This window comes from Caretta caretta, chromosome 8 (genome assembly GCF_965140235.1).
Source record: "Caretta caretta isolate rCarCar2 chromosome 8, rCarCar1.hap1, whole genome shotgun sequence".
NCBI classification, from domain to species: Eukaryota; Metazoa; Chordata; order Testudines; family Cheloniidae; genus Caretta; species Caretta caretta.
Window position 1 is genome coordinate 48162849 of NC_134213.1, and position 12057 is coordinate 48174905.

The window sequence follows — 12057 nt, forward strand, 5'->3', positions numbered from 1 at the left end:
TGATAACGCCCAGAGTGAAACTCAGAGTCAGTTGTTTCCCAAACATTTGACACGCTTTCCTTGGAAAGGGAGCACCACTTGTGGAGAAATACGGAGGCCAGAAGTCCGTGTGTGTGTGTGTGTGTGGGGAACATCATAGCTAAGGCTTGTTGGGAAGCACTCCACGCCAAGCCCCAAAAGCGTGATTCACCATTACCCTCTGCCATGCATCAGTAAGGGGATGCCATTGAGCTAAAGCAAGCGTAGGCTGAACGCCAGGCAGTGCTGCCTAATGGTGGCAGAGCCCCATTAGTTTCCCAAGAGACATGGTGAAAGCTCCATCTCTGGGGTCATGTGAAACCAGGCTGCAAAAACCTGGGAGACGACATGGGAGGGAAGTCTCCAGCAGTGGCCGGGGTGGGGAAGATGAAGTAGATGCACTAATAAGTCCATTCCCTCTCTAGCTTCTGTATCATCATCTCTTTGCTATCAGCCGACATTCTGTGGGGATGGGGTGACATGTCATGTCAAAGAGTGAGAGCAGCAATTAATTGCTCTTGGAAAAGTCTCGTTTTCGTACCTGTCCTCCTTTTATGTTCATGATCCTAGCCACCCAGGACGACCTGTAGCTGCGGCAGACCAAGTCAGGAGCTTTTCCAGGAGCCGTGTCTTTTACAGCGCTGTGCTGCTGCGGAAGAATGACGGTTGGAAGGCAACTCAGCAGAATCGGACATCTTTGCTCAGGGCCGGACTAGCAGGTGATGCAGCAAGTAGGTCAGTTACAAGGTCACTGACAAGAGCTGAGTGGACGCTCAGGACTGGGTTAGCATGCAAAATACAGACTGGGACGCAAGGGACTGATGTGCTATCACTAGGTGGAGCCAAAGGCCACAGTCACCAGAGGCCTGAACAAAGAGACACCAGCAGGTGGATTCAGCGGAGATGGCTTCTTTCAGCGCAGTTTTGTCAGAGAGCTGTGTTAACGAATAAGGGAGCTTAAGGGGAGGCAGTGTTCCCTAGCAGAAGGGCATTGGGCTAAGACACAGGCAACCTGGGTTGTATTCCCAGCTCTGCCACTGAACTGCTGGCGGGTAAGTCATGATACTGCCCTGTGCCTCAGTTTCCCCATCTGTAATATAGGCCTAATGATACTGACCTCCTTTGTGAAGCATTCTGAGATCTATGAATGCCCCAGCTCTGTGGTATGACAGTGTTGGAGGTCAGGATTGAGGTTCATTGGCAGAGCTGGGTTTGGGGTGAATGTGAGCTGACCAATACACAGCCCTTCAAATCGCCTTTCCAACTAGCTTCCGCTTTGTTTCACGCTTATATTTTGCCTTTGAATATAAAATACCATACATGTTCAGCAGTTTGGTTTTGCTTTGAAGAAATACACCAGTGTTTGCAACAAAAGAAACTATTTATTTGGAATATGCATTACCAGTACAAATCAGGAGACTGTAAAACCTACACCTTGTTAGTAACATTATAGAACATAAAAGTTTCAGTTGGGGTCAAAAAGACATAGGCCTTTGTCTTTACAGAAGCAGAAAAGCTTAAAGTTTCAAAACCAAGTCACAGCAGAGTCTTTTAGGTTTTATAATTGGAATCCATTAGAAAAAAAAAGCAAAGCAAAAGCAAAGAAAAAGCAGTTCAGAACAACTGGAACATCTTTACAAGAAGAAAAGGGTTTGCAATGAGAAATTTGTTTTAAAAACCCTGCAATGTCTGATTTATATTTTATTAATTCTAACACTAACGTGAGCGTGAAAGCAAAAGTATTCTAGGAAGCTTCAAGATAAAAAGCAAAAACAACTAGTGATGTGAAAAGTTGAGATTTTTTTTTTTGGACCTCTTTAAAAGAAAGAAATGGTTAAAATTAATGGTTTTATAAACCTCTCTCCTTGAACTGGGACCTTTAACTGTGTTATTTTCAGGAGGTAACTGGAGTTTTATTTTCCTTTATCATGCTAACTACGTCTGCCTTCCAAATACAGCCCTCTGGTTCTACAAAAGCTTATACATGTGCTTAACTTTCTGCATGGGAGGTGACCCAGTGAAATCAGTCGCCTCCTCCTGCTGCGTGTAAATTTAAGCATATGTGTAAGTGGTCACAGGATTGGAGGCCAAAGGCCTAGCTCTTACTCATCTCCAAACTTCCTGTCCAGTTCACGGACTGGTGAAAGCGTGTTCTACCTTAGCGTCTGATCCAAAGCCCACTGGAGGTACGTGGAATTCTTTTCCTAGGACAGTCATACTGGTCCAGACCCATGATCTGTATAGTCCAGTATCCTGCCTCCAACAGTGGCAAGCAAGGGATGCTTCAGAGGAAGGTGCAAGAAACTCCACAATAGGCAAATGTGGGGTGACCTCCTCCCCCCACGCCCATGAAGGGCTCATCCTGAGCCCTAATAGAGATTGGTTTAACCCCTGAAACGTATGTTTTTTCTCTCCCTTCCAGTACTCTTTATTAACATTGTAACTCTAGATATCTTTGTTATCCATATAAATCTTCAACTCCTTTTTGAATCTTGCTATATTCTTGGCCTCAATGACATCCTGTGGCAATGAGTTCCATAGTCTAAATTACAGGTTGTGTGAAAAAGTATTTCCATTGACATCAGTAGGCTTCGGATGAGGTCCTAATTGAGTTTAGATGAGGCGATGAGGAAATGGGGAAGCTTTTCAATACACAATAGAGAGGCAAAAAACTCCACACCAATTCTAACAAGCTGATCAGAATAAGAGGATCCAATTATTCAAAATATTGATGTATTCTATGATAATGGCCAAAGTTCTGGAGTGATATTTTTGTAAACATCAGTGTTTTGGGCCAGTGCTTTTAGACCTGATCCGAAGTTCACTGGAGTCTTTCATTGGCTTTAATGAGGTTTGGATCAAGCCCTAGGAGAAGCAGCACGTTTTTGCTGGGATCAATCATGAAAAGGAAAGCAAAACCCTACCATTTGATAGTGCTCAGAATTATAGACGGAAAGAAACTGCCAGCTGCGCTGTGAAAGGCTGGGCCTGCTACAATTGATGAAGCCGTAGCTCATGAAAGCTTATGCTCAAATAAATTTGATAGTCTCTAAGGTGCCACAAGTACTCCTGTTCTTTCTGCGGATACAGACTAACACGGCTGCTACTCCAAAATTTGAAAGGGTTGAGCTCAGAGACTAAGACTTGCATTTCACAGGGGCCCCGATTCAGGAAAGCATTTAAGTATGAAGTCCATCCCTATTCAGCAAAGCAGTTTAGCCTAGGATTTTCAACAGCACCTAAGACAGAGATGCAATGGGATCTAGGTGCTGAACAACCGTAAATTCCTTTGAAACATCCTAATGTTTAGCAAGTGCTTAACTTTCACCATGTGCTCTGTTGACCCTAACTGCACTTAAGAACAGGCTGAAAAGCTTTGCTAAGTAGGTGTGGTTTGCTGAACTGGGGGCCATAGCTAAGTCTTGCCCCTGCACCTAGCAGGATGAGTGTCTTGGCCCACACCATGGCACTTAGGTTCATCTCTACAAAGGTATTTAGGCTCATAACTTCCACTGAACTTGAGCAACTGAGCCCAAGATCGGCAGTATTTGAATTTTCAGGGAGGAGGAACAGGGTGAAGTCCTTTCAGAGCCGACCGGATTCCATGAGAAAAATCAAACCAAAAAAAATGGATTTTTGCCAATTAAGCTTTTCACATCACCTTGAATATACATCAAAAGTGGAGGAAGGGACGTTTACAAGGCCATAGTCCTGGACAATTTAAAAATCATCATCATCATCATCATAATTGCCCCCGAAAGGAAAAAAAAAAGGAAGGCAAACGAAAAGAAAACGTAATTAACTGGGTCTCAACGTTAATAAACATAAAGTGTTAGAATGTACCTATTATGCTCACTATTCCAACCCTTTTTTTTTTATTATTTTTTTAAGTTTTACAAAATGAATTACTGTCACTTTTTAAACATTGTGTAAGAGGAAATGAGTGTGCACAACTCTACAGTTTTCTAGCATTCTTGAACTAATTCACAAATGCGAGAAAATTAAAAATAAAATAAAATTAAAAAAAAATGGAAAAAAACCAAACTGAAAGAGAAGATGAATGTAGGTAGTTTGGTGTTATAAACTATACAGGAATGAAGCGCTTTTTGCCACAGAAAGAACTGGAGTGGAAATTCTTCCCCGTTCACTTTTGCGTGCTATGAGGGTCATTTTTAAATTTTTTTTTTATTATAAACACTATTAAATTCAGACTGCTTTTTTGGTTTTTTTTCCTTTATCTGAATATACAAGAACATTCATTATCAAATGTTCATTATCATCAATGCTACAAAGAACAAGACACAAATCGCGAGAAACAATGGAAAATGTTAATAAAGCTGAAAGAATCATCAAGGTTTTTTTTTTAATTTTTATTGTTTTAATTTTTTTTTAATTTTCTGCAGTTTTTTTGGTTTTTTTTGTTGTTGTTTTTTTTAATTTTTGTTTCATTTTGTTTTTTTGTTTTTTTTTGGTATCGAAGTTAGGATTTTCTGGGCAGAAAAAAGAAAAAAAAATTCAAAGTTTGTGAGAAAAAGGCAACCAACCAGTCAGCAACAACAACAACAAATGTAAAAGGAACGAAAAAGGAAACCGAAAAACGTGACGCGTTAAATACCATAAAGGAGTCAATGTCATGCCGTGGTGAATGGGAGAATGACAGGGAGATAACTGCAAGGAGGATAAATGCAGCTCCAGCTAACCGCTTCTGAGGACTGATCCCTGCTGCACTGGAGGTGGATGGCACGAAGTTCGATTCTCAAGCAGACTAGGGATCGCCAGGGGCAGGCTGCTTTATGTTGGCATGGCTTTAAATCTGTTTCTCAAATGATTCATTTTCAAAAGGTACCATCACAGCTGGCTCTGCAGACGGCCCTTGCACATACATGGAGGCCTCTTCGTTTCACTGAGGCACCATGCAGGCAGTGGGAGGGTGGGAAGGTCCACCTGCCTAGAGCCAGTCACAGGATCTGGACCACAGACCCCACTCCAGCAAAGCACTTAAGCACATGCTGAACTGTAAGCCCATAAATAAGCACTCCCATTTGTCAACTGAAATCACTGACTTCAACAGGACTGCTCACATGCTTCAAGTTAAGCATGCGTTTAAAGTTCTTGGATAGACCGAGGCCCTAGGCTGTGATGTTGCCAAGACGCCATATTGGGAGAACAGCTGGGGGGCGATTTGGTCTTTGTATATCATCATTTAGCTACGAGGCAAGAGAGAATACGTGATGGCGGGATGCAGTATAAAAGCTTTATAGGCACAGGTGTGGGATGGGGCGCCGCCCGACTGGCAGCGTCATGCGCTATCCCAGTCAGTCCAAGGGTAGCATGCTGCCCCATCATGTGTCCTATACATTCCAGGTAGAGATGATCTAGACAATTTTTAAATGCTTAGGACCAAATGGTTCAATTTACTCCCACTGGTGAGTAGCTACATGAATAACCACAATGAACTAGAATGCAGGGACTACTTGTGGGAGTAACTGCTTACCATTGTGGGTAAAGGGGGCTCACATGTTGGACTTTAATTGGGACTATTTTTTTGTATCCCTCCACCTCTAAACATGGGTGTCTCAGCACACAGCTGACTGGAAAATTGTCGGGAGAAAGTGAGAGAATTTTTTTGGTCATTTTTTGTACAAGTTTCTAAAAAGCTCTGAATTCAACTGTACAAGACTCAGGGGTGGGAGGGAGATCTAAATATCTACATTTTAGAAACCTACACAATCCAGCCAAATTAGCTCATCTATTTAAAAAATAGTTACAAATTTCAAAGCCAATACCTTGGAGCCTCCCAGGGTTATTAGCAAGTGTTGTACATCCTGTTGGTAAGTTGGGATCTTCCCATTTCAACAGAATCATGCTCCCAATTCTAGCTTTTGCAGGGACTCAGTATCTCAAGTCCATAAACTCTTGCAGGACTGTTTATTGCCCATGTCTGGCCTCAAACCAATCTACAATTTTTTCGGTGGAGGGATGGCTATTTTTCTGGCAGAGCTTTGATTTCAAATGGTGGCTACTTGAAGCAGTTCAATAATTGCACTACGCTAATACTGGAATTGGTAGGAAAAAAAAGGCCAGTGGAGGTCAGTGGCCAGAGTGCAGATGATGTGCTCAAAGGTGCATGGATAGATACTGATGATCACATGGCTCTGCAATTTAGCAAATGGCGATCAGTATGCATAATTAACCCACACACAGAGATCTTCTTAAGACTTAGATTTTGAGACACTCCCACACATGCCTATCTTGATGCTTATGAGCAGACCCACTGAGGTCAATGGGACTGCTGCATGTACGTGTTTTCAGGCTCAGGGCTGTAGTTCGTAAAAGAGAAGATTGGGCATATTTTCATATCATCCCTCCCATTAAAGTCAGTAATTCCCTCCCATCACACAAGCAGAACTCTGAATGCAGGCTGCCCTCCTGCTGAGGAGGGCTTGCCACCAGAGCTGCCCTGCTTTGTGTTCACCCATTTGAATTACCACCCTCACACCAGAGAGGCCTCCAGCTGAAGACAAAGATCAATCTATTTTAACTCTGTTGCAAAAGTCAGAGTTGGCTGCATCCTTCCCTCCTTATCTCATTTTGTTTTGTTAGTGTGCAATGGAACGTTCCACCAAGAATAAACCCCGCCTCCTTCTTGGCCAATCAGGAGCCTCTCCTCCCTACAGCTGACCAAGCCCTGCAGGAGACCCAACACTGGGAGCAAATCCTCCTGCTGCAAAATGCTGGAAGATCCTGAGTGCTGATTGGCTGGGTGGAATGTCACATGATTTATTTCAGTACTTATCATGTCACGTCTTAGATTCACAAAAAGGTGCGGACTGAAACCAGAACCTTAATTTGAAAGAAATCCCCAAACTAGAAAATTATTTAGTTTATGGGGCATTTCCCCCCCGCCCCTGACAAAAACAGCCCTGGTTTATTAATAGCTATTGAAAGTATCCAGTCCATACAACTTATGTATTGACTGTGTGTGCATCCATCTCTCCCCTCGCCCTTCTGTCTTCACTGCTTATCTGCTTGGCTATAAGGAACATTCATGCCTACTAATTCACAGGATGCTATCTGAACACCTTTTAGGGGCTAAACTGTACCAATGGATACATCTGCCTGTTTCTCACTGTACCTGCAGAAGGGGCACCCCAGGGCCCATCCAGTTCCCCAGCAGGTAGGCATGCACACCCCCTCAGAACACAACATGAGCCAGGCCTGGCTTGCTTTTCAAACCCAGTGCAACACTCTCGGTGCTAACAAGAAAAGACACTACAGACATAAGTGTTGTGCAAATTGGCCCCATACCCATCAATTGCTCGCCGGTGTTTCTGCAGTGCTATGATCGGGTAAAACTATATGAGTGCTAAGTGTTAGCATTACAGATGCCCACAGTTTCTCACTCACTGCTCTCTGCTGTTTCCTTCCTAGAAGTACCATGATGCAAAGGCTACTGGCTAATTTTGGTTCCCTCGCACACTGGCAAAGGCCGGGTGTGTTTGCTGCAGAGCTGAATGGCTTGTGTTTGGGGTCTGAGGCAAAGCACGGTGGCAGAGGGAAGGGTTAGCGTTTGATATTTACACCTGTTTGCAAGCACAATGTCCTGGTACCTTTTGAAAGTGAGGAGAGCCTCAGCAGAGGATTTTTGCTCCCTTTTCCTACACGCCCAGCAGCACTGGGAATGCATTTATCTGCCCTGTCGCTGGAAATGCCCTAGGGATGACTCACTGAGGTTTTGGGATCACTTCGGAAAAGGAAAGCGTCCTGCTAGCTCTGTCCCCAGAACCGGAAGAGTGGTGAAGCAGCAGCAGAAGAGAGAGCGGATGTGAAGTATTCCTGCTAAGAGGTAGTGTGAGCGCAAGAGAAGCTGAAGGAGGTGGGTTGCCTGTTAGCAAAGGAGTGAGGTAAATTTTGGCTCTTCAAAACACCAGCATGGAAATGGACAGATGCTTTTGTTGTTGTTGTTGGTTTGTTTGTTTTTCCTCTTTAAATTCTTCTAACTGTTGAAAATATCCTTCAGGGAAAAGGTTGGGGAGGGGATGGTGGTGAGGGGAGAGGTGGCTTCTGCCCAGAAAAGAAAGGGAAAAGAGTATAAAGAAGTGTCCAGATTGGTGAAAAAAGCATCCCGACGAAGAGAAGAGAAGGCGACTCTTCTTGTGTTTGGCCGATTGGTTCCACCTCCAGTCTGACTGCTTCAGTGTCAGGAGAGCACCCTCCCCTCCCACCCCCGGCCCCAAGTGGGGCCGGGGTCAGCCAGGGATGCGATTTGCTGGGCGATCAGTTGGAGGTATCAGAGTGGACGCTGCCAGGGCCTTCTGTGGGGGAGGTCACTGAGGAGGGGGTAGTAGCATCTTGCCAACCTCCATTAGCCTGAGGGAAACAAAGAGCTCAGTCAGTTGCTTTATATCAACAGGACAGCCAAGCCCAACGTTCCCTTCTCCCCTACTCCTGGCTGGCTCCTACCATGCTCCAGCCATTTCGCACATGCTGTTGTTGCCAAGTGGCTCCATATTACTGGAGTCAGAGGGCCCAGTCATCTTCAGGCACCTCAGTACCTTTAAATATCTGGCCCTGAGCCCCATGGGGCAACCTACCCTGAACACCACCTCACAGACTGTCCATCCCCACTACTGGCTTTGCTGACCGGAGGCTGCTTCCACTTGCCCGTATTTGCTCAGTACAGCTCCTCCAAGCACAGCCACAAACTTGCCCCCCAGCCCTGTGCAGCACCTGATGCGAGAGCAGACTTTGAACGACTGCGTGCCATAACCTCATGCTGTACGGGGCCGGGGGAGGGTGATGGTGCCCAAATTAGGGCTGGTCAACATTTGTCTGTCAAAACCAGAAAACTGGGGTTTCGACTAAACCACCATTTTCACGGAAAGCGCTTTCCTCGACGTTTTTTGGTCGAAACCCCAAAAACGTTCAGCCCAAACCTGAAACAGTCAAATTTGGGGTGAAAAGTTGAAACTTTCCAACCCAAACATTTTGGGCGTGTCTACACTGGCAAAACTTGGACATCTGGCCTGGTGCAGCTCAAAGCAGGGCGAGACGCCATATCTCTGCCCTGTTTATACTATTATGATTATTTGTATTAACCCAGTGCCTAGAAACTCCAGTCCTGGAGCCCTTTGTGCTAGGCGCTGTACACACACACACACACAACACAACACAAATACAGGAACAGTGCCCAGTGCTTATATGGTCAGATGCCTGCAGGTATAGACATGGTTTTTGTGACTGGCTGGCCATCCAAGCAAATCGCCTTCAACTGGGAGGCGGGCTTTGTCTCTCCTCTGTACCTGAAAGACACCAGGACATCCCATTGGATGCAGAATCTGATGGGATGGGGTTTGGCAGAGGTGGAGCGCCCCTTATCTGGTTCGGCCAGTTTCATCACTACCTGCCTGGCGGATTGTACTTTCTTTTGTGTGGGTTGCAAAGTTGCCACATACTGCGTGATCTTTCCTATATAGGAGACATTTTTCAGCCGTCAAGTGCCATGGTAAAAACTGTCCCTTCATGCATGCATCCCTGGGTGTGAAACAAAGCCATGCACTGAGTTTAAGCTGATGTGGCTTGGAGTGACTCATCGAGCTGGCAGATTCAAGCTGAACTCTAAGGTCGGCTCCAGAAAGCTGGGAGTCGAAGAGCAACATGTTTCTGGGAAGTATGAGATGCTTGCAAGTCTGGGGAGGCCGCATGGTGGCAGCAGCTCTCTCTAAGGACTGCTGAGCTGGCCCTTTTCACCTGTGTGAAATTTGCTTTCAAGTTTTTATCATGGTTGCAACATCATCTAGATGCCATGTTGGGATACAGGGTTAAAAGGACAGATTAAATTCCTGGTTCTGCTAATAAATAGCCTGCTGGCTCCATGGGATACATGTGAAAGGTGATACCTGGGATGGACACACACACCCTCTGAACATGTAAAGAAAAAAACCCCAAGCATTCCGACATCATTTTGGGGCAGGCACGTCTGCAAAGACATGCACTTTTTACTGGGGAGTGAGGGGAGCTGCCGGGCACCACCAAGCAGGATCAGTATAATCCTGAAACTACATTCAAACTACATTTTAAGATCGGGTTAGACAAACACCTGTCAGGGATGGTCTAGATAATACTTAGTCCTGCCTCAGTGCAGGGGACTGGACTAGAAGACCTCTTCTGGTCTTTTCCACGCCTTATGATTTTATGCTGGCTCTCCCGTCATACTGAAAGACCATCCTGCATGGAGGGGTTACATGGTGTAGGGAGTCAGGAATGAAATATGGATCCCTTCAGTGGTACCTCCTTGATCATCCAGTTAAATACCACTGAGGCGGACAGTGACTAAAAGCTGTCACTCTCTGATGGATTTTTGTGGCACCTTAGAGACTAATGCATTTATTTGGGCATAAGCTTTTGTGGGCTATAACCGACTTCATCGGATGGGTTATAGCCCATGAAAGCGTATGCTCAAATAAATGTGTTAGTTTCTAACATGCCACAAGGACTCCTCGTTGTTTTTGCTGATACGGACTAACACGGCTACCCCTCTGAAGCCTGATGGAACTTTGACATCTTTGAGGTTTGGATGCTCACAATCCAGATTCTAATGGTCAATTGTCTGTGTCAGAAAACCCAGCACCACCATCGAGAGTCTAACGTGCTTCTCCCCAACACCTCACAGAACCAGGTATCCCCATACACAGGGACAATAGAAAACTTGTCACACTTCCCAAGGCGAGGGTCTCATGGGCCCCAACGAAAACTCTCCTTGCACTGCAGACAGGGAGTCACAACCCCAGCTCTCGCACCAACTCTCCCTGAGCAGCTTTGGGCTCACCTGGCCAGCTGTGAAAGGGGGATAACAAAGCCTGTCTGCCTTGCAGGGATATTGGGGGGATCAGCTAATGCTTCGAAAGATGAAAAGCACCATACTGCTAAGAGTTACGGACTAGCACTGACCAGCCCCCCCGGCTCACGTCTTCAGCTGAGAAGCCCGAGACTCAAGAAAAGCCATGGAAACAGCGCTCCCCTCTCTCCCACCAGAGTGGCCCTTCCATTTGAAATGTGCTGGCATGGCCATGTGGAGAGAACCTGCCCACGTTTGTCCTCTTCTGGGGTTAACCAGAGGACTCGGCCTGTCTGGCCCCTATTGCCCGCACCGAATAGGCTAAGGTGCTATAATGGAGACCTGCTCCTGGGCAGATGCTCCGCCATGCCAGGACAAAGAGACAGAGAGAGGTAGGATGGCAGAAAGGGGAAGCAGCACAGCCGGAGGAGCTGGGTGCACATCGGGTACAGTAACTACCATGCCCCCTCTGGGGGTAACGATGGAAGTCCTCTCCGGCTGGAAGGATGTGAGGCTGGGTCTTGCTGATGGGCAGCAGGTATGAAAGCAGGGAAAGCTGGGAGGAGAGGGGGCCCTGACAAAGGGGCAGAGAACCCCTTGTGGAGGAAGAGTATTATAGACATGAATTTGCCCAGGTCTTTGGTGCCATTCAAAGGCCAATGGGGTTGTGATCTCTACGGTGAGCACACTCACGAGTGAGCGCCCCCCAATCCAGGCTGGCCTAGGGGGCCTCAGGAAATCCCTTTCCATGCAGGAACCAACTCCAGAAAAGGGGCCCTCATGGCTGAACTGACCCCAGGATCCCAGCCAAACTCTGGCTGCCCTGCTGGACGTGAGCTGTGTCCGATGCTGTGGAATTTGAGATGTCTTCCTTCCTTATTGCCATGTCAACACCCAGGGTAATCCCCCGCCTGGCTTTCCTGCGGGTTATTAAGTAGAATAAAAGTCACTAACAAGCCACCTCTGAGTGCTCATTTGTCCTAAAGTGCAATTACCGTCCGGGAAAGGACTCTGTGCAATGACCTCCTGGGTTTCTGGATTTATTCCCTCTTAACGACTCCACAACAAATTCACCGTGTTGGCGAGCCGGAAAACCCCATTGTTCTGTGGCCGGGTGCCGCAAAACGCCACGGTCTCTCTGTTCCTTCCATCAGCAGCCCCAGGGATGCCACAGTCACAGATCCTGCTGGCTGTTTCCAAAG

At 46.2% G+C, this 12057-nt stretch overlaps 1 protein-coding gene across 4 annotated transcripts in view; it reads right to left on the reverse strand.

Moving 5' to 3' along the window:
• Nucleotides 1-1380: 1380 nt before the first annotated feature.
• The window catches only part of PBX1 (PBX homeobox 1), a 243261-nt gene continuing 232584 nt past the window's right edge, over nucleotides 1381-12057 (reverse strand). For all 4 annotated transcript variants that reach the window (XM_048860127.2, XM_048860126.2, XM_048860130.2 and 1 more), the window contains one exon: nucleotides 1381-8388. In XM_048860127.2, the coding sequence (XP_048716084.1) occupies nucleotides 8296-8388 (93 nt within the window). In that variant the 3' untranslated portion in view covers nucleotides 1381-8295. The remainder of the gene's footprint in view (nucleotides 8389-12057) is intronic.